The 27484-nt window shown below is 51.0% G+C and overlaps 1 protein-coding gene across 1 annotated transcript in view; it reads left to right on the top strand.

Moving 5' to 3' along the window:
• CROCC2 (ciliary rootlet coiled-coil, rootletin family member 2) overlaps nt 1-27484 on the top strand; it is a 212359-nt gene that overhangs the window by 15310 nt on the left and 169565 nt on the right. Inside the window, 5 exon segments of the mRNA XM_043522756.1 lie at nt 9335-9485; nt 10328-10473; nt 25512-25685; nt 27060-27095; nt 27097-27144. Coding sequence (XP_043378691.1) covers nt 9335-9485; nt 10328-10473; nt 25512-25685; nt 27060-27095; nt 27097-27144 — 555 coding nt within the window.

Genomic DNA, 27484 nt, shown 5'->3' with positions numbered 1-27484 from the left:
TTTCTGAAAATCTAATTACACTATATCCACTGGATCTCCGTTGTCCGCATGCTTGTTGACCCCCTCAAAGAATTCTAGTAGATTGGAGAGGCATGATTTCCCTTTACAAAAACCATGTTGACTATTTCCCAACAAATTATGTTCATCTATGTGTCTGACAATTTTGTTCTCTAATATAGTTTCAACCAATTTGCCCGGTACTGAAGTGAGGCTTACTGGCCTGCAGTTGCCAGGGTCACCTCTGGAGCCCTTTTTAAAAATTAGCATCACATTGGTACAGAAGCTGATTTAAATGATAGGTTACAGATGACCGTTAGTAGTCCTGCAATTTTACATTTGAGTTCCTTCAGAACTCTTGGGTGAATACCATCAAGTCCTGGAGACTTATTACTGTTTAGTTTATGAATTTGTTTCAAAACCTCCTCTGTTTCAAAACCTCCTCTAATGACACCTCAATTTGGGACAGTTCCTCAGATCGGTCACCCAAAAAGAATGGCTCAGGTTTGGGAATCTCCCTCACATCCTCAACAGTGAAGACCGATGCAAAGAATTCATTTAGTTTCTCTGCAATGGCCTTATTGTCTTTGAGTGCTCCGTTAGCATCTCAATCGTCCAGTGGCCCCACTGGTTGTTTAGCAGGCTTCCTGCTTCTGATGTATTTAAAAAAAGTTTGCTATTACTTTTTGAGTCTTTGGCTAACTGTTCTTCAAATTCTTTTTTGGTCTTTCTAATTATATTTTTACACTTCCTTTGCCAGAGTTTATGTTCTTTTTTTTATTTTCCTCATTAGGATTTATCTTCCACTTTTTAAAGGATGCCTTTTTGCCTCTTTTACTTTGTTGTTTAACCACGGTGCCTCTTTTTTGGTTCTCTTACTATGTTTTTTAAATTGGGGTATACATTTAAGTTGAGCCTCTATTATGGTGGGAGCTAGCCTAAGGGAAAACACAGTGAAAACCAGGCCTTTCAGTTTTACCATGAGGTAACTCACTGAGGTCAGCCCTATACCCTTGTCTGGGGTTGACCGTGTCTAGTTTACCTCATGGTACAACTAAAGGGCATGGTCTTCACTGGGCTTTTTAACCTCAGGATGGCTCACATGCATTAGTTAAGGTGTGTTTTTTTACCTCAGGGTAACAGTGAAGAAAAGGCCTGGTCTACGCTTAAAAATTAGATTGATCCAGGTATTTTGCTCAGGGCAGTGAAAAATTTTGTCCCCTGAGCACCACAGTTAGGTTGGCCTAACACCCCAATGTAGACGCAGCTAGGTCAATGGAAAGTTTCTTCTGTTGACCTAGCTACCGCTTCTTGGAGAGGTGGATTGGCTACATCAATGGGAAAAACCCCTTCCGTCGATGCAGGAAGCATCTATGCTATGCTGCTACAACAGCACAGCTGCAGCACCGTAACTATGCCACTGTAGTGTAGACATGGTCTGAGGCTCTCAACACCCTGCATGTACTGTGGCAAGGCACCTTCCCGGTCTCACCAGACTCGGCTGTTTTTTAGCCTTGGTGAGACGGGCTTGGGGTAAAATAGTCCCTCTTGGCTGCACAGGGGCAGTCCGTTCCTTCTCTCATCCAGTGTTTTGGGCTTGTTTTTCTCCCTTATGGGAGGGAATACAGCCTCCCCTCCTGGTGAGGCTTGCTGTCTTGCTGCTCCTCGCCTACTGGAAGCTTGACTCCTTCTCTCTCTCTCCTCCCCTTCTCCCAACAGGGGAGGGTTTAAAAAGGTCTCAGGCAGCCCTTAGTTGGAATCAGCTGATCCTAATTGACCTCAGGTAACTCCTCAGCTGATTGGTTCTAGACTATTCTCAGTGGTAGAAGAGGACAGGACAAGGAGTAATGGTCTCAAGTTGCAGTGGGGGAAGTTTAGGTTGGATATTAGGAAAAACTTTTTCACTAAGAGGGTGGTGAAACACTGGAATGCGTTACCTAGGGAGGTGGTAGAATCTCCTTCCTTGGAAGTTTTTAAGGTCAGGCTTGACAAAGCCTTGGCTGGGATGATTTGATTGGGGATTGGTCCTGCTTTGAGCAGGGGGTTGGACTAGATGACCTCCTGAGGTCCCTTCCAACCCTGATATTCTATGATCCTAATTGATCTCTGGTAACCCTCAGAGGAACCTGATTGACCTGTAGTCATCCCTCCTCAGTTGATAGGGAGGAGGGCCTTTTAACCTTCTGGGACTGTTTTCTACCCCCGTCCCCCCACTTGCAGCCATCTGTCCTGAGTTTATCACATATCCCCCCCACCCGGCTCAACACTATGGGTTTAGGCTACTTGGGTCGGCAAACAATGGACCCTTGACAGGCCATCCGCATTGCCATGCTTGATTCTGGACCTATGTTGTACTCTGAAGTGGAAGGGTTGTAGCGACAGGAACCACCTTGTTACTCTTGCATTTCTTTCTTTGTTTTTGTGTATCCACTTCAGAGGGGCATGATCCATGATGAGGGTAAACCTCCATCCGAGTAGGCTTTCTACGGCACACCTTATTGTCAGGCATTCCTTCTCTTCTACGGCATATATACGTTCTCTGGGCAGGAGTTTCCTACTGAGGAACAGTACTGGGTGTTCTTCTCCGACCACTTGCGAAAGGACTGCTCCCAACCCAACCTCAGAGGCATCGGTTTATAAGATAAACTCCATCTCAAAATCTGGGGCTAGCAGCACTGGGTTGGTGCAGAGGGTGGTCTGCAGATCTGCAAAAGCCTCCTCATCCATGCTGGTCCATCTTACTATGTCTGGGCCCTGGGCTTTTGTTAGATCTGTTAACGGGCATGCCCTGGTGGTAAAGTGCAGGATGAACGCCTATAGTATCCAACTAGTCCAAGGAATGCTCTGACCTGTTTCTTCTGGACTGGTCGGGGCCAATTCTGTATTGCCTCTAACTTGTTCAGTTGGGGCTTCACCATGCCCCTCCCCACGATATACTCGAACTATTTGGCTTCCGCTAGTCTAGTAACGCATTTGGAGGGATTTGCAGTTAGCCCAGCCTTCTTCAAGGTGTCCAGGACTGCTTTCACCTTCTTCAAGTGCGTCTCCCAGTCTGGGCTATGTATAATGATGTTGTCGAGATAAGCGGCCGCATACTTGCCATGTGGACACAACAGCTTGTTGGAAAGTTGTGGGAGCCCCATGTAAACCAAAAGGGAGGACAGTGTACTGATATAGTCCCTCTGGTGTTGAAAAGGCCATCTTCTCTTTGTTGGCCTTGGCCAGGGGGATTTGCCAATAACCTTTGGTCAGGTCAAGGGTGGACAAAAATCGTGCTTTTCCCAATCGGTCAATTAGCTCATCTATCCAGGGTATAGGGTACGCATCAAATTGGGATAAATCATTCAGTTTCCGGAAGTCATTGCAGAACCTCGTACTGCCATCAGGCTTAGGTATTAGGACAACTGGACTGGACCATTGGCTTTGAGACTCTTCAATGACTCCTAACTTCAGCATTTTCCTGATTTCTGTCTTGATCTCTTCTCTTTTCGCCTCCGGGATCTGATATGGCTTGACATTCATCTTCATTCCAGGCTCTGTGAGGATGTGATGGTGAACCTCGGTAGTCCTGCCTGGTTTTTCCCGAGAATACATCCTGGTTGCGTTTGATCATGTTGATCACTTCAGTTCGTTGGAGGGGGTCAATTCCTGGGATATTTCCACTTGGCCGTGCCGGTTGCTTTTGGGGGGTGGCAACCCTAGAGCGACCACATGAGCTTATCTGTCTTGCCAAGGTTTCAACAGGTTTATATGATAGATCTGTTCCAGCTTCCGGTGACCAGGCTGTCAGACCTTACAGTCGACCTCTCCAATGGCTTCTCTTATCTTGTATGGCCCCTGCCACCTGGCCAAGAGCTTGCTCTCTGCTGTGGGTACGAGCAACATTACCCAATCTCCTACCTGGAATTTTCGGATTGTCGCTCGGTGATTTGTAATATGTCTGTTGGGCCCCTTGAGCCGTCTCCCTGTGTTCCCGCACTATGTGGGTGACTTGGGCTATCCTGTCTTTCATCTGCAACACATGCTCAGTGATATTTCTCCTTGGGTTCAGCTGTTGTTCCCAACCCTCTTTGGCAATGTCCAGTATGCCTCGTGGGTGGCGACCATATAACAGCTCGAATGGGGAAAACCCAGTTGAAGTCTGAGGAACCTCTCTTATAGCAAACATTAGGTATGGCAGCAGGGTGTCCCAGTTCTTCCCATCCCGGCTCACCACCTTCCATATCATGTTCTTTAGTGTTCTATTAAAGTGTTCGACGAGGCCATTGGTCTGCAGATGATAGACTGATGTTCTTATGGTCCATATGTGGAGCATTGCACACAAATCCTTCATTAATTTAGACACAAAGGGGGTTCCTTGATCCGTCAGGATCTCTTTGGGTATCCCTACTCTACAAAAAAATTTGGATTAATTCCTTAGCTATGATCTTGGACATGGTGTTTCATAGGGGTATGGCCTTGGGGTATCAGGTGGCATAATCTATGTGCTGATGGCCCTGGGCTGACGGCCCTGGGCTGATTTCTCCAGTGGCCCTACTAGGTCTATAGCTATTCGCTCAATAATCGGCAGAGGTACCAAAGGGGCCCTTAAGTGTGGTCAGGGTCCATGTAATTGACATTCAGGACAGGAGGTGCAAAATTGTTGGACCACTGCATAAATTCCAGGTCAAAAAAACCTCTGCAGAATTCGATCGAAGGTTTTATCTACCCCTAGATGCCCCCCCCACCCCGAACAGATGGCTGTGGGCTAGATCCATGACACCCCTCTGATGCTTCTGTGGTACTAAGAGCTGTTCCACGACTTGCTCTTGGACCTGGACTACTCTGTATAGCAGATCCCTCTTTATCATATAATATGGCCCTGGGCTGTCCCTTCCACAGAGACTCCATTCACCTCAACTACTTCTTTGCAAATATTGTTATATGTCGGATCATTGGCCTGATCCTGCCCAAAATTCTCCAGTGAAGGTCCAATTTGCCTAGACTCAGGGGATCTAATTCTGTCTCCCTCTTGGGGGGGAGGTCCCCGGGGAACTGGGTCCGGCTACTTGTTCATTGACCCCCTGCATAGTCCCCTTGTCAGTTGGGCTAACTCTTTCCCCTACGAGTGTAGGCTTCTGGTTCAAGATTCTCGTTCCCCTCCTCTTATCTGCCCTCCTTTCTCGCTGAATCTTCCTGGGCTTTCCAGGGGGAGAGAACAAATCCTGGGCAAATTCATGGAAGACCTGTGGGGGTGCTAACTATCGGGGTCATCCCATTGCTCTCAGGATTATTACCTTCTTCTGACTGCTCTACGGGGAGTAGGCTGCCAAACCCTGGGAAATCTCGTCCTATGAGGACTGGATATGGGAGTTTTGGGACCACCCTGACCATCACCTTAGTGGGGTCTCCCAGGACTTCTGTTTTTACCGGGATGGTCGGGTAGTAATTGACATCCCCATGTACACAGGATATTCTTGTGCATTTGGCCCGGGATAGTTGGTCTTGCCCGACCAGCTTTTCTGAGACCCAGCATGACCGCACTTCCCAAGTCCACTAATGCGGTGGTCTGTATGCCATTCATTTGAACTGGTCTAATATACCTATGAGGGACCATCGCAACCCCTATTAGATTTATTAGGTCGCATGTTCCTCCTAGATCTCCCAGGTCATATTGCATGGGCTCTTGTAGGTTCAGGCATTGGGCAGCTATATGCCCTATTTTCCCACATGCATAACATCTGTACCCTGCTCGGGGTAGCCCCCGATTTTTCGGGCTATTGGGCCTTACCCCCCCCCCCGAATCTTTCTCCCCCAGTCCCCAAGTGCCTCCACGATCTCCAGCTGCTCTTCTGCCTCCTTCCTCCCCTCAATAGTTCTGCCCAGGGCTAAGGCAACTTGGGCCCTCGGTGCAGAGACTTGCCTCCTATTCCAGCGCATTCCTTCCCCGGTGGTCCGAGAAAGTTCTTGGGCCGCTAGGTGCCTCTCTGTGAGGGCAACTAGCTTGTCACAGGAGGAGGGATTTTGACTGACCCATCCTTGTATGTCTGAGGGTAGCCCTCTCATGTACCTGTCCAAAACTACGATTTCCCCAATTTTCTCCGGGCTATGGGTCTCGGGGCACAGCCACTTCTGGGCTAGGTGGATCAGGTCAAACAGCTGGGACCTAGGCACTTGGCTGTCCCGGTATTTCCACGCATGGAACCGCTAGGCCCTTATAGCTGTCGTCATGCCAGACCTCGCCAGGATCTCTGCCTTCAGATGGGTGTAATCTGTAGCTGCTTCTGTTGTCATGTCAAAATGGGCCTCCCCACACAGAAAAGAAGCAAGGATACTTGCCCACTGGTCTTGGGGCCAGGCCTCCTGCAGGGCTGTTCTCTCGAACGCGAGGAGATACACCTCTATGTCATCGTCCATCATCATCTTCTGTAAGTAGCTGCTTGCCCACAGGGGCCAGAACCCATGGGGGCCATGCATCAGAGTGGTCAGGGCCTTTAGCTGGTTCACAGCCTCATGCAGGGTGGCTTGATCCTGGGCCGCCTGGCTCATCAATAATTGATTCGTCTCTTGCTGTATTCGCACTGACTCCTGCTGGGTAGCCATCTGAACCCTGGTAGCCTCTTGTTGGGCTGCCGTAGCCTCCACCAATGTCTTCACTACATCCTCCATTTTTTTCTCTTCTTGTTGGGGGCGATTTCCCCTGCCCTGAGATGGTTTGCCATGAAGTCTCACTCAGAGTATCCACCCCTGACCCCATGTGTGGCAAGGCACCTTCTCGTTCTCACCAGACTCAGCTGTTTTTTAGCCTTGGTGAGACGGGCTTGGGGTAAAATAGTCCCTCTTGGCTGCACAGGGGCAGTCCGTCCTTCTCTCATCCAGTGTTTTGGGCTTGTTTTTCCTCCCTTATGAGAGGGAATACAGCTTCCCCTCCTGGTGAGGCTTGCTGTCTTGCTGCTCCTCGCCTACTGGAAGCTTGACTCCTTCTCTCTCTCTTCCCGCCTTTCTCCCAATAGGGGAGGGTTTAAAAAGGTCTCAGGCAGCCCTTAGTTGGAATCAGCTGATCCTAATTTACCCCAGGTAACCCTCTTCTCAGCTGAACCTGATTGACCTGTAGTCAGCGCTACCCAGTTTGATAGGGAGGAGGGCCTTTTAACCTTCTGGGTCTGTTTTCTACCCCCATCCCCTTGCAGCCATTTGTCCTGACTTTATCACAGTACACTGTCAAGAGTGGGGTGCGTGGGAGGAGCTCACAGGTCTGAGGGGATGTGAAGTCAAGTGTGACATTTATGATAATAAGGGCCAGATTTTTAAAGGCATTTTTGGCACCTAAAGAGGCAGACACCTTGTCATCTCCTTCAAATGCTTTAGGTGCTTTTGAATATCCCACCAGGTGCCTATTTCCACTTTAGACACCTAAACACCTTTAAACATATGGCCCTTAGCTACGTGCTCCCCAGCCAGGGCTTGATTCTGGCTTTGTTCACCTTGAGGACCTCACTCAGGGCTAGCCTATGACTAGCCTTGCCACAATGGACTGGGGAGCAAGGCTACCCTGCTGTGGCTGCATTAGAGTCACCAGGTCTTAGCTTGGCTGCTGGGGGACACATGGGGGTTGTGCACCAGATGCTCCCCTAGGGGAGCAGCTCAGTAGGAGGAACCATGGGTTGCTCCAACATTGGTCTGCCAGTAATGGTGGATGAAGGTATGGTGGGGAGCAAACTTCACCCTGAAAAGGGCTATGTGATGGGGTGGGACTCACCAAGGTAGAGCCTCCTGCTGGCTGTCCCGGGAATTAGCTCTGCCAGCCATTCTTGTGGTGGTGACTCACTGCCATCACCTCTGCTGCAGCACCTATGTCACTCCAAGGACCATGGTGTCCTCTTCATGACACTGCCCTCTGGCCCCATCATGCTCTGTTCTCCCCTGTTCCAGGGGAACTGCAGTCTGCTGTCCAGCCATTTCTCTCAGTGGCAACAGCAGCCAATTGTTTGGCCACTTCCTCACTGGCAGGGTGGGGTGGGGGGAGCTGGACTCACCCACTACTCCAGGTCCCGGCGCAGGGACCCTGTAGATGACTGCCACTCGCTACATCCACTCCAACTCCTTAGGTCATTTCCCTGGGCCACCTCCCAATGGCTCTCCAGCACCCTCTTTGCCCTTGCCTCAGGGCCTCAGTCTGGAAATCCCTGCAGCCATCCAGGAGCAGTCTTTAGCTCCCCGCTCCCCCGGTCGCTGCTAGCAGCACTGCTCTGTCCAAGGTGCTAGCACTCCTTCCTCCTGCTAGGAGTCTGATATTTCCTCCTCAAGCTCCAGGCAGCTACTGAAGATGTGCTCCCCTGCCGCTCTTCTTGTATGGGCCTGCCGGGCCCTGACTGGCTGCTCCTCTCAGCCCTTCTCTGATTGGCTGCCTCTTACGCAGCCACCCTGGCGCTCTATTAACCCCTTAGAGCCCAGTGTGGGCAGGCGCCCCATCACAGGCTGTAACAGATACAGTTATATATGTGGTATAGGGGTGCTCCCAGAGCTACACCCTCCCCCAGCCCAGGGCTGTGTCTGAAATGCAGAGTTTCGACATAAACAGGTCGCCCCACTGATGATGCCAGCGTGAGGATGGCAGGAATGATCTCGTAGGCCTTACTGCTGACAGGCCTGAGGGACTAGGTAGTCATGCAGCAGCGCTTTTGCCAGTGCAGCATTGGGGTCCCCTGCCTTCCCTGTCCTGCACAGCTCTTTTACGTTGCCCCTGTATCCACAGCACTTGGCCACTTCACTGGACAGCATCAATCGAGCTTTAGGCTCTGATATTGTGCGACTTGCTTTAACTAGAAATCCTTTGCTAGGCCAGTGATCACAGACCCCTCCAGTTCTCAGGTGGAATGAAGGGTGTGCATCTATGGGAGAGAGGAATCCGGGCCAGTGTTACACCCATTAGAGCCTTTGGCTTCTGATGGCCATTGGTGCAGGGGAGAGAGTGCCTCTAAAGGAAGTCTCCTCCTCTCCAGAGTTGTCCTAGGCCAGGGGGGTGACTGGGCCATGCCAGAGCTGCAAAGGTTCATGGCCTCTGCTGCTCCTGGCAGTGTAAGGCAAAGGCCCCCTTAAAGGGGCAGACCTGCAATGGAAGGGGCAGCTGGGCTGGAGTCATCCTGAAATTGTAGCCCCCCGCTAAAGAGTTGCCTATGTGGACAGCTGAGGGTGTGGGATGGGGTATGAGTGTTTCTCAGCCAGGGTATGCTAGCATCCGTTGACAGCATGATGAGCTCTGCCAGCCCCCTGCACTCTGGTTTGGTTAATGTCTACTCAGCATTCATGATTGTCTGACCAGATTCCAGCCAAAGGGTAACATACATCTATGTTTCAGAAACTACAGGACACGGTCCTGAGCCCAGAAGCCAGCAAGGAGGACAAGACACTGACTGTGCGAGGAGAGGGGGACCGAGCCATGCCCACCCCAGTTCCAGCCAGGATTCGGCAGATCATCACTGAGAGCCTGGCAGAAGAGTCATCCCAAGGTACAGGATGGGAATGAGCTCTTCTGGGCCAGGAGAGGGGCCATGGGGTGCCCAAGAAGCGTCTGTCTTAGGTCGGAGAAGGCATACAGGGAAATCAGCAGTGCAGTGGGGAATTGATTGAGTGAGCAATGGGGCTGGTGGGGTAGGAGGGATAGTTAAGGGGTCCATTCAGCTAGCTGGAATAATCTGGGTATTTTTAAATGATCCAAACCTGCCCGTTGGATCCTGAAGAGAAATGGTTTAAATGTTAAATAATTTAACTGAATTCAACTCTCACTATCCCACGTGAGAGTAACCAGCCAATTTATTCTGAGTATGTGGAAAAAATGAGGAAAGTGTTTTTAGGTGGTTTGCAGCAGGGCTGGGAGAGTCACAGGATCAACTTTGTACCTGATTGTCAGCAACATGTGACACAGGAGAGTGACAGCAAACCTGTCCCACCCTGTAAAAAGGGAGAAGGTATCAATCACCATGGTAATATGTATATACTGGTGCATCTAGGGGCCCCCCAGGTGAGATCAGAGCCCCACTGAGGTAGGTTATGTACATCTAGTTCCTGCTTCAAAGAGTGTACAATCTAAATAGACAAAGGAAGGATTATTATCCCCATTTTACAGAAGGGACACTGAGGCACAGAGAGATTAAGTAACTCACCCAAGGGCACACATGCATTCTTTGGCAGAGCTGGACATTGATCCCAGATCTTCTGATTCCCAGTTCAGTGGTTTAACCACAAGGTCATTCTTCCTGCCGCGAAGGCTGATGCCACAGCTAGCTCTCCACGTGGCCTGCTTGGTTGGGACCTTCTCACACCGCTAATCCACCTTTCTTGTTCCTTCCAGCTGTGTGGGAAACAATGTCTCCACTCAATATGCAAGAAGAAAACCGTATGCTGCAGAAGGAGCTCTCACGCCTTGAGGACCTGCTGGCACACACCCGGGCAGAGAAGGATGAGCTAGCGAGCAAGCACCATGCCATCAGTGAGAGGGTGAGTGCTGGGTTTAAATCCATCTGAATCCCTTTGGGTGTGGAACAATCTCTGCCAGGCTGGCCAGCTGGTTTCTGGGGTGGATGCCCCATCTTTACATGGCATTTCATGAGTGCTGATGGGCAGCCACTGAGAAACAAATAGGAGGGAGGTATGGAATTCATCGTGGGTACGCATAACATTGGGACAGATCATGAGCTGGCGTGAATCAGAAGCCAGGGGAGCTACGCTGATGAACAACAGCCAAAGGTCTTACATTTAAACTACCCATTGGCCACACCTCCTGTAGAGCCTCTGGCTGGATGCTTTCTCCCCAGTTCTTTCAGTGCGCAATGATCAGTCAGTTTATATCCATGGATGTCGGCACTCGACTCTCAGTATTGGATTGGCACAGTAACTCTAGCTACAGCTGGAGGGCCCCCCTTCCCTACGCCTGTCTGGGCTCAATTACAGTGTTGCTTAATAGTTCTTTGTTTTGTACTTAGAGTGGACGATAATTCCCTAAACTGAAAACAGGACACTGGTAGTAGATTTCGACCCTTCTGCCCCCCTCCTCTCTGTGCTTCTATCTGACCCACTCTGCTCCTATTTCCCTCCTCCCCTCGCCTCTCCTCACCTCTCTACATTGAGAGAATATGAGCTACCTGGTGTCACTGCTCGTCCAAGCCCCACCATGTGGGCAGTCCTTAATTTGTGCTGGAGCTTGCCAGGGCTAAGCCCCAGCACCTCTAGGCTTTGCAGTTCATAACTCTGGCACCTCTGGGTTCCTAGCCAGCAGCTGCTGCTCTCCAGCTGCCCAGCTCTGAAAAGGCAGTGCCGCTTCCAGCAGCAATGCAGAAGTAAGGGTGTCAATACCATGCCCACCCTTACTTCTGCATTGCCGTATTGCCACCCTTACTTCTGCACTGCTGCTGGCAGCAGTGCTGCCACCACAAGTCATCAGTTGCAAGAGCAGATAGGACAAATGCCCAGTTTCCCCACAAAAATTATGATATCTAGGCCAGCGGTTAAACAGGACATATGCTCACCCTATTCTTCTTCGAGTGCTTGCTCGCATTGATTCCAATTAGGTGTGTGTGCACCGCATGCACAATCTGAGAATTTTTAACCTAGCAACACCCGGTGGGTCGGCTGTGGAGCCCCCTGGAGTGGCGTCTTCATGGCGCTGGATATATACCCCAGCTGACCCAGCACCCCCTCAATTCCTTCTTACCACCCGTGATGGTTGTTGGAATTGTAGAGCAATAGCTGTCTTCCACTTTCCCTAGCTTTTTGCTTCCTGTGGTTAGATAGTTGTTATAATTGTATAGTTGCAGTTGTTGAAGAGATAGTGATAGGTTTAGACTTAAATTAGTGGGTTGGAAGGGGTGCTTCCCCTCCTCCCTGCCCGCTGCTTGGGCTCATGCCCAAGGCTCTGGGTTTCAAACCTTGCTCAACCTGCTCAAAGCCTATGCCAATGGGAGACCCCCACGACTCCTGTTTGAAGTGCCTCAGGGAGTCTCACCAGGCTGACAAGTGTAGGATCTGTAAGGCGTTCAGACCTCAGACCAAAAAGGAGCAGGACTTTAGCCTCAAGCAGCTCCTTATGGAGGTGGCCCTTAGCCCGAGCCCTCCATCGACGCACCAAGTTCCTGCACCAGGCGCTTCGGTGCGCAGTGCCCCGGCGGCAGCATCAGGTACTGCACTGCAGTTGGAGTCTGATAGAGGCCTGCGGCACCAGACCTCTCCAGCACCACAGCCAGTGCAAGTGACCCGGCGCCATTCTCTATCTCCGGGCCAGAAGAGACAGCGCAAGCCGGAGACGACTGTCCCACCTCAACAGTCACCAGCATCTGCTATACCAGCCTTGGAGTCACGCCCAGCACCAGAGCGACCAAGAGTACAAGCACCAATATCTGCACTGTTGACTCCAGCACCCAGAGAGGAGCCGTTGAGTCAGGTGCGCACAGGCTCCCCAACCCGGACCGTGGTTGAGCCCCGGCTTCTGTCAACACTGGAGAAGTTCGCAGTGGCGCGAAACCTCATCGCCCTCACAGAGCCGGCATCATTGCAGACTGCGGCACCGCCTCCGGTTCGTACGGTACCTTCTAGGTGCAAGCCAACCCTAATACTTCCGCCATCTCCGCGCATGCGAACAAGGCACTGCTCCCGGTCCCAGATCCGGTCCCGATCATAGAATATCAGGGTTGGAAGGGACCTCAGGAGGTCATCTACTCCAACCCCCTGCTCAAAGCAGGACCGATCCCAGACTAAATCATCCCAGCCAGGGCTTTGTCAAGCCTGACCTTAAAAACTTCTAAGGAAGGAGATTCCACCACCTCCCTAGGTAACGCATTCCAGTGTTTCACCACCCTCCTAGTGAAAAAGTTTTTCCTAATATCCAACCTAAACCTCCCCCACTGCAACTTGAGACCATTACTCCTTGTTCTGTCATCTGCCATTGAGAACAGTATAGATCCATCCTCTTTGGAACCCCCTTTCAGGTAGTTGAAAGCAGCTATCAAATCCCCCCTCATTCTTCTCTTCTGAAGACTAAACATCCCCAGTTCCCTCAGCCTTTCCTCATAAGTCATGTGTTCCAGTCCCCTAATCATTTTTGTTGCCCTCCGCTGGATGCTTTCCAATTTTTCCACATCCTTCTTGTAGTGTGGGGCCCAAAACTCGACACAGTACTCCAGATGAGGCCTCACCAATGTCGAATAGAGGGGGACGATCACGTCCCTCGATCTGCTGGCAATGCCCCTACTTATACATCCCAAAATGCCATTGGCCTTCTTGGCAACAAGGGCACACTGTTGACTCATATCCAACTTCTTGTCCACTGTAACCCCTAGGTCCTTTTCTGCAGAACTGCTGCCGAGCCATTTGGTCCCTAGTCTGTAGCGGTGCATTGGATTCTTCCGTCCTAAGTGCAGGACTCTGCACTTGTCCTTGTTGAACCTCATCAGATTTCTTTTGGCCCAATCCTCCAATTTGTCTAGGTCCCTCTGTATCCTATCCCTACCCTCCAGCGTATCTACCACTCCTCCCAGTTTAGTGTTATCTGCAAACTTGCTGAGGGTGCAATCCACACCATCCTCCAGATCATTTATGAAGATATTGAACAAAACCGGCCCCAGGACCAACCCCTGGGCACTCCACTTCATACCAGCTGCCAACTAGACATGGAGCCATTGATCACTACCTGTTGAGCCCGACAATCTAGCCAGCTTTCTATCCACCTTATAATTCATTCATCCAGCCCATACTTCTTTAACTTACTGGCAAGAACACTGTGGGAGACCATGTCAAAAGCTTTGCTAAAGTCAAGGAACAACATGTCCACTGCTTTCCCTTCATCCACAGAGCCAGTTATCTCATCATAGAAGGCAATTAGATTAGTCAGGCAAGACTTGCCCTTGGTGAATCCATGCTGACTGTTCCTGATCACTTTCCTCTCCTCTAAGTGCTTCAGAATTGATTCCTTGAAGACCTGCTGCATGATTTTTCCAGGGACTGAGGTGAGGCTGACTGGCCTGTAGTTCCCAGGATCCTCCTTCTTCCCTTTTTTAAAGATGGGCACTACATTAGCCTTTTTCCAGTCGTCCGGGACCTCCCCCGATCGCCATGAGTTTTGAAAGATAATGGCCAATGGCTCTGCAATCACATCCCCCAACTCCTTTAGCACTCTCGGATGCAACACATCCGGCCCCATGGACTTGTGCTCGTCCAGCTTTTCTAAATAGTCCCAAACCACTTCTTTCTCCACAGAGGGCTGGTCACCTCCTCCCCATGCTGTGCTGCCCAGTGCAGTAGTCTGGAAGCTGACCTTGTTCGTGAAGACAGAGGCAAAAAAAGCATTGAGTACATTAGCTTTTTCCACATCCTCTGTCACGAGGTTGCCTCCCTCATTCAGTAAGAGGCCCACACTTTCCTTGGCTTTCTTCTTGTTGCCAACATACCTGAAGAAATCCTTCTTGTTACTCTTAACATCTCTTGCTAGCTGCAACTCCAGGTGGGATTTGGCCTTCCTGATTACACTCCTGCATCCCCGAGCAATATTTTTATACTCATCCCTGGTCATTTGTCCAATCTTCCACTTCTTGTAAGCTTCTTTTCTGTATTTAAGAGCAGCAAGAATTTCACTGTTAAGCCAAGCTGGTCGCCTGCCATATTTACTATTCTTTCTACACATCGGGATGGTTTGTTCCTGTAACCTCAATAAGGGTTCTTTAAAATACAGCGAGCTCTCCTGGACTCCTTTCCCCCTCATGTTATTCTCCCAGGGGAATCTTGCCCATCAGTTTCCTGAGGGAGTCAAAGTCTGCTTTTCTGAAGTCCAGGGTCTGTATTCTGCTGCTCTCCTTTCTTCCTTGTGTTAGGATCCTGAACTCGACCATTTCATGGTCACTGCCTCCCAGGTTCCCATCCACTTTTCCCATCCTGACGCCGCTCGCAGTCCCGATGCCGCTCTCTCTTGTGGCGCCAGTCGTACTTGCACCATCAGTCATACTCACTGTTCAGGCTCCTGACATCACTCCCGGCACCAATCAGAGCACCAATCTCTTTCCTGGAGCTGATCCCAACACCGCTCCTGCAGGCGGTTGTCGTCGCGGTCCAGATCTGGATCCCGGTACTGGCCCAGTCATCAGCACCGATCTCAATCCCAGTACTGCTCCCCATCGCCACAGCAGCACCGCTCTCCAGCGACCCGGTACCGATCCGCAACACACCCCGTACAGTTGATGCAGGCACGCTCCGCACTGCCTTGGCCCTCACGCTCTGCCTCACGGTCGTCACAATCTGAGGGCAGCTTGTGCTCAGCCTACCCCGCTCCAAGCCACGGTGAGGGTGATGTGGGTCACTGGCAGGAAGAAGGCCAAGACCCTAATCAGGAGCCTTCACAATGGTCCTTCTGGACCCTGTGGGCGTACCACCGAGCCCAAGGGGTTCTGTCAATGGCCTCCCACTCAGCCCACTCAGAACCTCAGGTACCAGAGGCCACCATAAGTCGTCCTCCTCCGGAGAATATGGAAGCAACTGCTCCTACCCCAGCGCAGGCCCCAGACCCCAGCGTAGCAGATCCTGGGCAAACAAGATCCTTCAAGCAGGTTCTGCCACAGGATTCCCTGGCCCCTGTGGCATCCTCCTTGTCCTCTCCGGACGAGGGCAGTGGCAGGGACAGCAATCTCGGGTTCTTTCCCGATAGACCTTCATGCCCACCAAGACCTTCTACGTAGGGTGGCACGTAATATGTACCTCCAAGCTGAGGAGGTAGTGGAGTTGGAGGACCCAGTGGTGGCATCCTTTCAGCGGAAGGCCCTGGTCCCTGAGTAGCTTTGCCTATTGTCTGCACCATCCAGACCAATGCCAAGACAATCTGGCAAACCCCTGCCTCCACCCCACCGATGGCCAGAGGAGTGGAGAGGAAATACTTTGTCCCCTCCAAAGAGTATGAGTACCTTTATACTCACCCTCAGCCGTGTTCACTAGTGGTGGCCTCGGTGAATGAAAGGGAGCGGCATGGTCAACAGGCTTCGGCGCCCAAATCGAAAAGGGAGACGCCAGGCATCTCGATTTGTTTGGGCTCAAGATTTTCTCCTCAGGGGGGCTACAGCTCAGGGTCACGAACCAACAGGTGCTCCTGAGCCGTTATGACTATAATTCGTGGAGCTCTATGTTGAAATTTAAGGAGTTAATTCCTCAGGGGTCCCGGGATGAGTTTGGGGCCATAGTGGAAGAGGCAAAAAGGTGGCTAGGACCTCCTTGCAGGCCTCCTTAAATGTGGCAGACTCTGCGGCTAGGACCCTTGCATCGGGCATAGCCATGTGACGCATCTCATGGCTACAGGTATCTGGCCTGCTGCCAGAGCTACAACAGACCCTGAAGGACCTTCCATTTGATGGGCAGGGCCTGTTTTCGGACAAAACAGACTCTAGACTACAGAGCCTGAAAGATTACAGGGCTATCATGCACTCTCTGAGAATGCACACCCCAGTTACCCAGCACAGGCCCTTTAAGCCGCAGCCTCAATGGTCCTACCACCGTCTTCAACCGAGGCAGGACTAGAAGGTGCGTGTGAGGTGGTAGGAAGAGATCTACCAGCCACAAACCCAGTCAGAATCAGGGTCCTCCCAAACCACCGGCGGGGCCTAAGCAAAACTTTTGAAGGTGCACCTGAGGACGGCATGCCAGTCACCATCCAGGATCCTTCCCCTCCATTTCAAAATCATCTCTCCCATTTTCACCGTGCGTGGTCCCATATAACTTCACACCATTGGGTTCTTTGCACGGTGGAAAAGGGATATTCTCCTCAGTTTTCTTTCTCCTCTCCCTCCAATCTTCCCTTCCCGTCCCCCTTCAGGTCCCCTTCTCACGAGCAACTCCTTACATAGGAGGTCCAAATGCTCCTGACCATGGGAGTGATTGAGGAGGATGCAAGGAAGCTAAGAGACAGGGGTTTTTACTCTTGTTACTTCCTAATCTCCAAGGGCAGGCTTCGACCCATCCTAGATCTGCGCAGACTCAACAAATTCATGGTAAAGTTGAAGTTCTGCATGGTTTCACTGGGGACCATTATTCCTTCCCTGGATCCTGGAGACTAGTACACCGCCCTTAAAATGAAGGACGCGTACTTCCACATAGCGATTCATCCAGCGCACAGACGTTTCCTTCGCTTTGTGGTCAATCACGAACACTACCAATTTACCATCCTTCCCTTCAGCCTGTCCACAGCTCCCAAGGTGTTCCGTAAGTGTATGGCTGTCGTGGCAGCCTTCCTTCATCGTCAACGGATCCAAGTGTTTCCGTATCTCGACGACTGGCTTATTCGGGGCCGCACCAGGGACCAAGTACAATCCCACATTTGACTCACCATAGACATGTTCCTCCAGCTGGGCCTCCTGCTCAACACCGAAAGGTCGACTCTGGAACCAATCCAGAGAGTAGAGTTTATCGGGACAGTCTTAGACTTCTAACATGCCCGAGCTCTCCTACTGGACACCCACTTTCAGTCGCTGGCGAACATTGTCCGCAGCCTTCAAAACTTCCCGACTTCAACGGTAAAGATGGGCCTGAGCCTTCTGGGGCACATGGCTTCATGCACGTATGTAACCAGGCATGCCAGACTTCAGCTTTGCCCACTTCAGGCCTGGCTGTCAACAGTATATTGGCCAGGTCGAGACAGCCTGAGCATGGTGGTCACTGTCCCAGAAGTGATTTTAACCTCCCTCCGCTGGTGGTTGGACCCAATGTCGGTGTGCAAAGGGGTACCATTTCACTCCCTACAATGCTCCTTGTCCCTAGTCACAGAAGTGTCATCTCTGGGGTGGGGCGCCCACCTCGGGGACCTCTGAATGCAGGGTCTATGGACCGGATCTGAGCTATCTCTTCACATCAATGTGTGAGAGCTGATGGCAGTGCGCCTGGTGTGTCAGGTGTTTCGCAGACATCTACAAGGCCATTGTGTGGCAGTCCTCACAGACAACACCACAGCCATGTTCTACATCAACAAGCAAGGGGGAGCCTAGTTGTCTTCAAGCAAGAATTTTAAAAAGATTATTTATAACAGGCCCAATTCTCCTGTCCCAACTCTGCCAGTAGCCATGCTAACTCTCAGTGTTCTCCGTGAATCTCAAGGAGTCAGGAGTGTCAAGCTTTCCTGCAGTGACTTAAAACCACGAGTGCCAGCCTCAAGGCAAACTGTTAAGAACCGGGCACAAACCCCAAATTGGTGGTGAGTTCTGTGCTTAAATTTCACGAACCAATTATCATGTGTAAACTCCTCAGGCACTATAGCAGCCTTAACATAGAGTGACAGACAGGTCCCTTATACCCAAGATCAGAGCAATAAGGATAAGAGGGAAGGTCCTCTCATTGTTTGGTAACTGGTTAAAAGATAGAAAACAAAGGGTAGGAATAAATGGTCAGTTTTCAGAATGGAGAGAGGTAAATAATGATTTCCCCACGGGTCTGTACTGGAACCAGTCCTATTCAACATTTATAAATTATCTGGGAAAAGGGATAAACAGGATTGGGCCCAACACCTTTCAGTCTTAGGCTTCCCCTCAGAGCTCCACTGGTGATCCCAACCCTGACCTGGATACAAAGCCCCCTCCTGACTGGACAGCTGTCGCCCCTGGGGCTCTGCAGTCAGGGGAGGGCTCTGCAGCCATGCAGGTCAGCCCTGGGTTTCAGGGGAGGGATAGCTCAATGGTTTGAGCAGTGGCCAATCCTTGAGGGGGCCATTTAGGGATCTGGGCCAAAAATTGGGGATTGGTCCTGATTTGAGCAGGGGGTTGGACTAGATGACCTCCTGAGGTCCCTTCCAACCTTGATATTCTATGATTCTATGGCAGCCCTGGGCTGGGTGCAAGGGGTGAAGTCACTGGGGAAGACACTGGGAGCAGATTTCCTCTGCTCAGCCTCAGTTAGGGGCATTGCCCATGCTCCTCCCTCTGCTGAGGGGTCCCCGAGGGTGCTGGAGCTCGGGGGAGAAGCTTTGTTGCGGTGAGTCCCCTCTTCTTGGGTCTGGGGCTGGCCCAGAGGCATGTGCTCCCTGCTCCTGTGGCCCTAGCCCCCTAGGATCCAGCAGGATTGGCTGCTCTGGCCCAGGGAGGTGGGGCTGAAAGGTTCCTGCACCCTAAGTCAACACATGGGGTGGTCACATGCTCTTCCACCCCAAACTTTAAATTGTGGCCCCCACTCTCAATAGTTACATGTAGCCTATGCCCTTACCCACTTCTGCTTTGAGCTGCAAACTCAGCTGATGGGAGGAATTCACTTGCAAGACTCATCTTCATGGTTGGAGGGAGAGTAAACAACAAAGTCTTTTGTCCTCTTTAATGCTCCACTCTTGTCTGTCTGATGTTGATGGACCTTTGTTCTCTGCCAGGATGTAACACCTTCGGTTGGAGACCAGCACTTTACACTCATTAGTGTCTCTCTCCTATCTGGTGATTTACACGGTCACAGAGGCTTAGAGTGCAAACACTCAAATATTACCTTATAACACAGGATACACATGCTAGAAGTGAAATGAATGCATGCAGTCATTCACCAGCAGTCCATAAAGTCTAAACACTAAACACATTCTTACCATTCTAGCCCCTGTTTTAACCATGCCAACACTCAGGTGAGCCAGACGGATTCCAGCTCGGAATTTGTCAGTGTTCAATTGAGACAGAGGGACCTTGGCATGAGCTAGCACATGATCTGCCAGCATCACACATAAAGGGCCCAATTCTCCTGCCCCAACTCTGCCAGAAGCCCAGCTAACTCAAGATGTTCTATGTGAATATCAAGAGGTTGTGGGGCTTCTCCCAACATCTACCACCAAATTCAAATCCAAATTCTTTCCAATTGCCTGTTCTCTGTGTGATAATACTGTAAATGTCTCCATCCATCTAGGAGCCAGGTCTCTGGGGTGAGGCAGGAATCCTCCTGGCCTGTGGAGGGTAGTGTCATCAATGGAGGGAGGATGTTTATAACAAGGTACAGTGGCTATAGAAGCCAAGAGAACCTTATAATTGGGTAACTGTGCCTTGTGAGTCAGAATCATAGAATATCAGGGTTGGAAGGGACCTCAGGAGGTCATCTAGTCCAACCCCCTGCTCAAAGCAGGACCAATCCCCAACTAAATCATCCCAGCCAGGGCTTTGTCAAGCCTGACCTTAAAAACCTCTAAGGAAGGAGATTCCACCACCTCCCTAGGTGATGCATTCCAGTGCTTCACCACCCTCCTAGTGAAAAAGTTTTTTTCCTAATATCCAACCTAAAGAGACCATATCAAAAACTCCCCCACTGCAACTTGAGACCATTAGTCCTCGTTCTGTCATCTGGTACCACTGAGAACAGCCTAGATCCATCCTCTTTAGAACCCCCTTTCAGGTAGTTGAAAGCAGCTATCAAATCCCCCCCTCATTCTTCTCTTCTGCAGACTAAACAATCCCAGTTCCCTCAGCCTCTCCTCATAAGTCATGTGTTCAAGTCCCCTAATCATTTTTGTTGCCCACCGCTGGATGTTTTCCAATGTTTCCACATCCTTCTTGTAGTGTGGGGCCCAAAACTGGACACAGTACTCCAGATGAGGCCTCACCAATATCGAATAGAGGGGAACGATCACGTCCCTCGATCTGCTGGCAGTGCCCCTACTTATACATCCCAAAATGCCATTGGTCTTCTTGGCAACAAGGGCATACTGTTGACTCCTATCCAGCTTCTCATCCACTGTAAGGCCTAGGTCCTTTTCTGCAGAACTGCTGCCTAGCCATTTGGTCCCTAGTCTGTAGCGATGCATGGGATTCTTCCGTCCTAAGTGCAGGACTCTGCACTTGTCCTTGTTGAACCTCATCAGATTTCTTTTGGCCCAATCCTCTAATTTGTCTAGGTCCCTCTGTATCCTATCCCTATCCTCCAGCATATCTACCACTCCTCCCAGTTTAGTGTCATCTGCAAACTTGCTGAGGGTGCAGTCCATGCCATTCTCCAGATCATTAATGAAGATATTGAACAAAACCAGCCCCAGGACTGACCCTTGAGGCACTCTGCTTGATACCGGCTGCCAACTAGACATGGAGCCATTGATCACTATCTGTTGAGCCGTACAATCTAGCCAGCTTTCTATCCACCTTATAGTCCATTCATCCAGCCCATACTTCTTTAACGTGCTGGTGAGAATACTGTGGGAGACCATATCAAAAGCTTTGCTAAAGTCCAGGAATAACACGTCCACTGCTTTCCCCTCATCCACAGAGCCAGTTATCTCATCGTAGAAGGCAATTAGGTTAGTCAGGCATGACTTGCTCTTGGTGAATCCATGCTGACTATTCCTGATCACTTTCCTCTCCTTGAAGTTCTTCAAAATTGATTCCTTGAGTGTGTGGCTATGTTCTACTAGACCAGGACTGTGTCCTTCTGCTCCTCCATCTATTTGTCTAGCTGAAGCCACGTGTTGTTTCTTAGGCTATGTCTACATTAGAGACCTTACAGTGGCACAGCTGTGCCACTGGCAGCTGCTCTGCTGTAAGGTCTCCCATGTAGCCGCTCTATGCCAGCGGGAGAGAGTTCTCCTGCTGGCATAATCAAACCACCCCCAACAAGTGGCGGTAGCTCTGTGGGCAGGAGAATGTCTTCCACCAACATGCACTGTCCGCACCAGTGCTTCTGTTGATGAAACTTAGGTCAGTCAGGGGGGTGTTTTTTCACACCCCTGAGTGACATAAGTTTTACTGACAAAAGTGCTACCAGAGCCTTAGACATATTTAACTTGTCAGCTTTTTGGGACAGGGGCTGTCTTTTTGTTCCTTGCTTGTAGAGCACTTTGCACTGGGTGTTACAATAATAATAACAACAACAAATAACGTATAAATCATCAGCTACTCAGTGTCTGTACAGCAGCATTGCCGCACAAGGCACTAATAAACAGGAGACACTGCAAACACTGTCTTCCCTACAGGGTTGGTTTGTATTGCCCCAACTCACTCCTTTCCACCCACACAAACCTGTCTCCCGTTTTATGGTGCTTTCAGCCCAGACTAGCCAGACTGGCTGGGTTATTTGTTAGAGCCCATGTGCTGTTTTCACTCGGGCTGATAGCCGCCCACTTTGCAGCAAGGATGCAAGCTAAATTCCTCAGAGTGCTGATAGTCCTTCAGTGCCTTCTCACAATTCCCCCTGCGTGCCCAGTATAACAGACATAGGAAGCAATCATAGAGCCACTCAGCTTAGTGCAATACTAACGACTATGGGCTGTGCCCCAGCAGTCGAAGTGACACCCAGGGGAGCCAAGCACCAGTGAGGACCCAGTAACCAGGGTGTGGCTGCTCACACCTGTGCTATAGATGACTTGTACCTCCCCATATGCGGGGGTAGACACAATCTAAAGGGGAGGACACGTGACTGCCCCACGTGTCTCCTCTGCCCAGCGACACCCCACCCTGCCCTGCACCCAGCACATGCTCTCCCCACCTGTGAGGGGAGGGCTCTGTCCTTCTTCTGCTGTGTACCCCCCAGCACTTTTGGTCGCTCTCCCTGGCAGCCAGGCCTGGGCGGGGAGCAGGAGGGAGCCGCTTCTCAGGTAGCTCAAGCCTGCGGCTCCGCTCACTATTCTGCGGTGAAGCAGCTGCCTGAGAGAGAGCCTGGCTGGGGCAGTGGCAGCAGGCTGTCCCCTATCCCTGCCACGGGCCTGGCTACCAGGGACTGCAGCTGAGCGAGCCGGAAACATGGCGGGGGAGAGGGGACTCCTGCTCACTTTTCCCCTGTCCCCAGCAGCTGGGCCCAGGTGGGGGTCGGGGCATGTGTGTGTGTCCCACCGTCTCCCCAGCCAGGATCTCTCAGGCAGCCCCCGTGCTGCACAAAGCAGCGACCCAGAGCAGCCAGCTTGAGAAACGGCTGCTTCCACCGCCTCCGCTTCCCACGCAGCCCAGCTGCCTGGTACAGGGGTCAAGCACGTCAGGGGCAGGCACAGCAGGAGGACAGAGCCCCTCTCCCTCCTCCCACCCCCCAGCAGGCCAATATGGGGGGGCATTTGACCCCACATGTTCCCCTACACCTCACCTCTGTAGCATGGATGCAGATGGCCTGGGCTAACTCTGCAGTGAAGTCACACCCTTTGACACATGAAGTACCTTTATGCCCGTGAGTGGTCCTGTCATAAATATAAAGGGAAGGGTAAACACCTTTAAAATCCTTCCTGGCCAGAGGCAAAACCCTTTCACCTGTAAAGAGTTAAGAAGCTATAATAACCTCGCTGGCACCTGACCAAAATGACCAATGAGGAGACAAGTTACTTTCAAAAGCTGGGGGGAGGAAGAAACAAAGCCTCTCTCTCTCTCTCTGTCTGGGTGATGCTTTTGCTGGGGACAGAACAGGAATGGAGTCTTAGAACTTAGTAAGTAATCTAGCTAGATATGCGTTAGATTTTGTTTGTTTAGATGGCTGAGAAAATACGCTGTGCTGAAAGGAATGGATATTCCTGGTTTTGTGTCTTTTTGTAACTTAAGGTTTTGCCTAGAGGGATTCTCTGTGTTTTGAATTGAATTACCCTGTAAGGTATTTACCATCCTGATTTTACAGAGGTGATTCTTTTTACCTCTATTAAAATTCTTCTTTTAAGAACCTGATTGCTTTTTCATTATTCTTAAGATCCAAGAGTTTGGGTCTGTGGTCACCTATGCAAATTGGTGAGGATTTTTATCAAACCTTCCCCAGGAAAGGGGGTGTAAGATTTGGGAGGATTTTGGGGGGGAAAGACGTTTCCAAACGGACTCTTTCCTGATAATAATAATACTGGTTAGACGTTTGGTGGTGGCAGCGAAAGTCCAAGGGCAAAAGGTAAAATAGTTTGTACCTTGGGGAAGTTTTAACTTAAGCTGGTAAAAGTAAGCTTAGGAGGTTTTCATGGAGGTCCCCACATCTGTACCGTAGAGTTCAGAGTGGGGAAGGAACCTTGACAGGTCCCACTAAATTTAGTGGGAGTCCTCCCCTGTGCAAAGTGTCATGGGAAAGTGTTTGCAGGCTCAGGACCTTAATGTGTTGATGCCCCTGATAGCAAAGCAGAAGGGCTTTCAGCACTTAAGTCGTTCTAAATGGGCCTTGTTACCTTTGTAGGTTCCCCAGAGTCATGAATCACTGTATGAAATGCCCCAGCATATCACTATTACGCACACATCATCAAACTCAGCTGTTGCATTAGGCTAGCCAATAGGGGAGGCTGAGTGTTTCAGGAAATTACTGCTGGTTGCTCCATAGTGCCTCTTTAGAAAGTTTGTAGTAGTAGCATTATGGTCAACACCAAAGGGTCTTGCATAATGATGTATTTTTATAAAAATCTCCTGCTCTGTGGTAATAATAATAATAATTAAAAAAAATAACCCAGCTCAATTCCTGCCTCCTTCAAGTCAGGTTGCACATGTTCTGCACATGGCTTATTCTTTCCTTACCCCTTGCAGGGCACCTTGAAATCTAAACCCCCCAAGTCTGCTGTGTCTGAGTGCAAAACACTTTGCTAATAGCTAATAGCAAGGAGTAGCCATGTTGTTCTGGCCACTTGCAAGGGAAACATTCTGATGCCAGTGACTGAGGATCCCCTGATGAGCTCGGCGTGCAGGAAATGCCTGGGTGTTAATAGTGCCACATGTATTCACATGGGCAGATACACAGATTGGAACAAGGTGAGGGATCTGAGCTGGAGAGTTGTTGAGAGACCTGGGTTCTGAGCTCAACTCTGCCAGAGACTTGGTGGGTGGCCTTAGGCAAGTCCCTTAAGTTCATATGGCTCTGCCTGTGGAATGGAGATAGTGATGTGAATCCACCTGGGAGCTCTACAGGGAGATGCACTGTGGACAGGCTAAGAATTATTATTATTACTGGTATCATTTCATGGCTATTGCAGTCCTCTGAATTACAGCACTGCCCGCCGCTGGCTGAATTCCTGGCAACCATCATTCTCTGGTCTTCAGCAAAGACGAACTGTAAAGAGGCTGTTCTCTAGCTCCCTGCAAGAGTGGGAGGTTGGGGAGCGCTGATACTGGAGTGGCTGGGGGAGGGGGAAGTTTGGCCTTCTCTTCTGCTGCAGAAGAGCAGGGAGTGGGGGGAGGGTGTGCTAGACCCCTGCGGAGGGTTCAGCCAGAGCATTAAAGGAGCCAACACAGGGTGACCAGCCAGATGCACCAGTGAATTCTTGCCCCAGAGCTCTTCAGGAGGTAGGGAGGGGGACTGCAAGAGGAAGCCACCTGCCTTGCACCAGGGAGGGGAGACTGTGCTGTGTCTGAGGCCCTGGGGGGCTCCTTGAATCAAAGCATCAAGACTCAGGATTGAGGTGGATGGCTGTCTGTCTGTGGTAGGAACCAGGCCTGCACCTTGCGGGAGTGCACACAGCGCTGGCTGTTTCCTTCCTATCCCTGCTGCCCCCTGGAGGGGTTTATTATTCACATGGCTCACACAGAGTGTCTACCAGTGTGCTGCTGGCCTGCCACCACTCTCTGCTGCCCCTTGTTCTGCTGCGGGGGCTGCCAAGGTTCAGGACAGAGCTCAGCTCTTGGGGGTCTCTGCTTTTCCAGCTGGATAAGGCACTGTGGGTGGAAGCAGCCCAGCAGGAGGGGGATGGCAACCTGGTGCTCATGGAACTGAGGCAGCGGTTCGAAAATGTCGAGAAGGCGTACGAGTGCAAGCTGCAGGCCTATCAGGAGGGGCAGCAGCGCCAGGCTCAGCTGGTCCAGAGGCTCCAGAACAAGGTAGGTACCCAAACCCATGCCAGCCTCCCAATGAGCAAATCGCAGGGTACCTAGGATGGGGCATAGAAAAAACTGACTGTCTAGTTTGCCCAGCCATTGCTTTGGGTATCTGGTCTGAATGGGACAGCTGTACTGCAGCTGTGGTGCTGCTCCAATTCACACGACCTGGGCACTAGGCTCAGTCTGCTCAGAGTCCAGGCTGTGACACGGGCATGTGTTGGGCAAGGCACTGTGTCTCCCGCGGGAGCAGGAAGGGACATGCAGCATGCTCTTGATTTCTGTTAGTGTTATGAACAAGGCAGCCTTACCTCTGGGCAACCCCTCTCTGGGTAACCCACCCACCCCTATTGCAAATCTGGGCAACCCCTCCCCCACTGCATCTCTGGGAAACCTCCCACCCTGCTGCACCTCTGGGTAACCCCTTCTGCTCCCATTGCACCTCTGGGCAACCTCCCCGACCCCTGTTGCACCTCTGGGTAACCCTGCCCATTGCACCTCTGGGCAACCTTCCCCACCCCTACTGCACCTCTGGGTAACCCACTCCACCCCCTGTTGCACCTCTGGGCAACCTCCCAGACCCCGTTGCACCTCTGGGTAGCCCCTCCCATTGCACCATCTGGCAACCTTCCCCAACCCTGCGGCACCTCTGGGTAACCCACTCCACCCCCTGTTGCACCTCTGGGCAACCTCCCAGACCCCCATTGCACCTCTCGGTAGCCCCTCCCATTGCACCTCTGGACAACCTTCCCCAACCCTGCTGCACCTCTGGGTAACCCACTCCACCCCCCACTGCACCTCTTGGCAACCTCCCCGACCCCTTTTGCACCTCTGGGTAGCCCCTCCCATTGCACCTCTGGGCAACCTTCCCCACCCCTGCTGCACCTCTGGCTAACCCCCCCCCCCCGCCCACACACCTCTTGATAACCTTCCCCCCCCCCCACTGCACCTCTGGGTAACCCCCTGCGCTGCTGCAACTTTAGGAAGAGAACATGCGGTTTCCGAGACAGAGTTTGCTTGGCACTCTGCTCGATCTGTGTGGGACTGGACTCGTATGTCACCATTAAGATGCCTCTCCTGTCTTCCAGGTGACAGTTTTCATATTGCATTAAAGGCATGATCCAAAACCCACTGAAGTCAGTGGAAGTGACTCCCATTGATGTTAGTGGGTCATCGAATCTGGACCCTTTGTCATCAGTAAGCGTCATGGACTGACAGAGTGTAGCCCCATGGGTGATCATTTTACCCTTAGTGCCTGTAACGCTCCAACTAATTATCCTAATCTGGGCTTCTCTTACCCTCATTTCTCTCTCTCATCTTTTTTTTCTAAACCTTTCATTCCCCTCCCCCAATTCCCCTTTCTGCGCCTCGGCCTAGGTGCTACAGTACAAGAAAAGATGTGGGGAACTGGAGCAAACAGCTGCTAGAGAAAACGTCTGAATTTGAGCACCAGAAACAGATGGTCCAGTACAGCTTTCATTGTCCTGGCAATGCAGAGAAATGGGTATGACCGAATCATGCAATGGTTTTACTCTGACTTCGCAAGAAATTTGCCATAGTATAGAATCATAGAATATCAGGGTTGGAAGGGACCTCAGGAGTCATCTAGTCTAACCCCCTGCTCAAAGTAGGACCAATCCCCAACTAAATCATCCCAGCCAGGGCTTTGTCAAGCCTGACCTTAAAAACTTCTAGGAAGGAGATTCTACCACCTCCCTAGGTAACGCATTCCAGTGTGTTCACCACCCTCCTAGTGAAAAAGTTTTTCCTAATAGTCCAACCTAAACCTCCCCCACTGCAAC

This window comes from Chelonia mydas, chromosome 9 (assembly GCF_015237465.2).
Source record: "Chelonia mydas isolate rCheMyd1 chromosome 9, rCheMyd1.pri.v2, whole genome shotgun sequence".
Classification (NCBI taxonomy): Eukaryota; Metazoa; Chordata; order Testudines; family Cheloniidae; genus Chelonia; species Chelonia mydas.
Note: the sequence above shows the minus strand (reverse complement) of the source record. Positions and strands in the feature narration are given on the sequence as shown.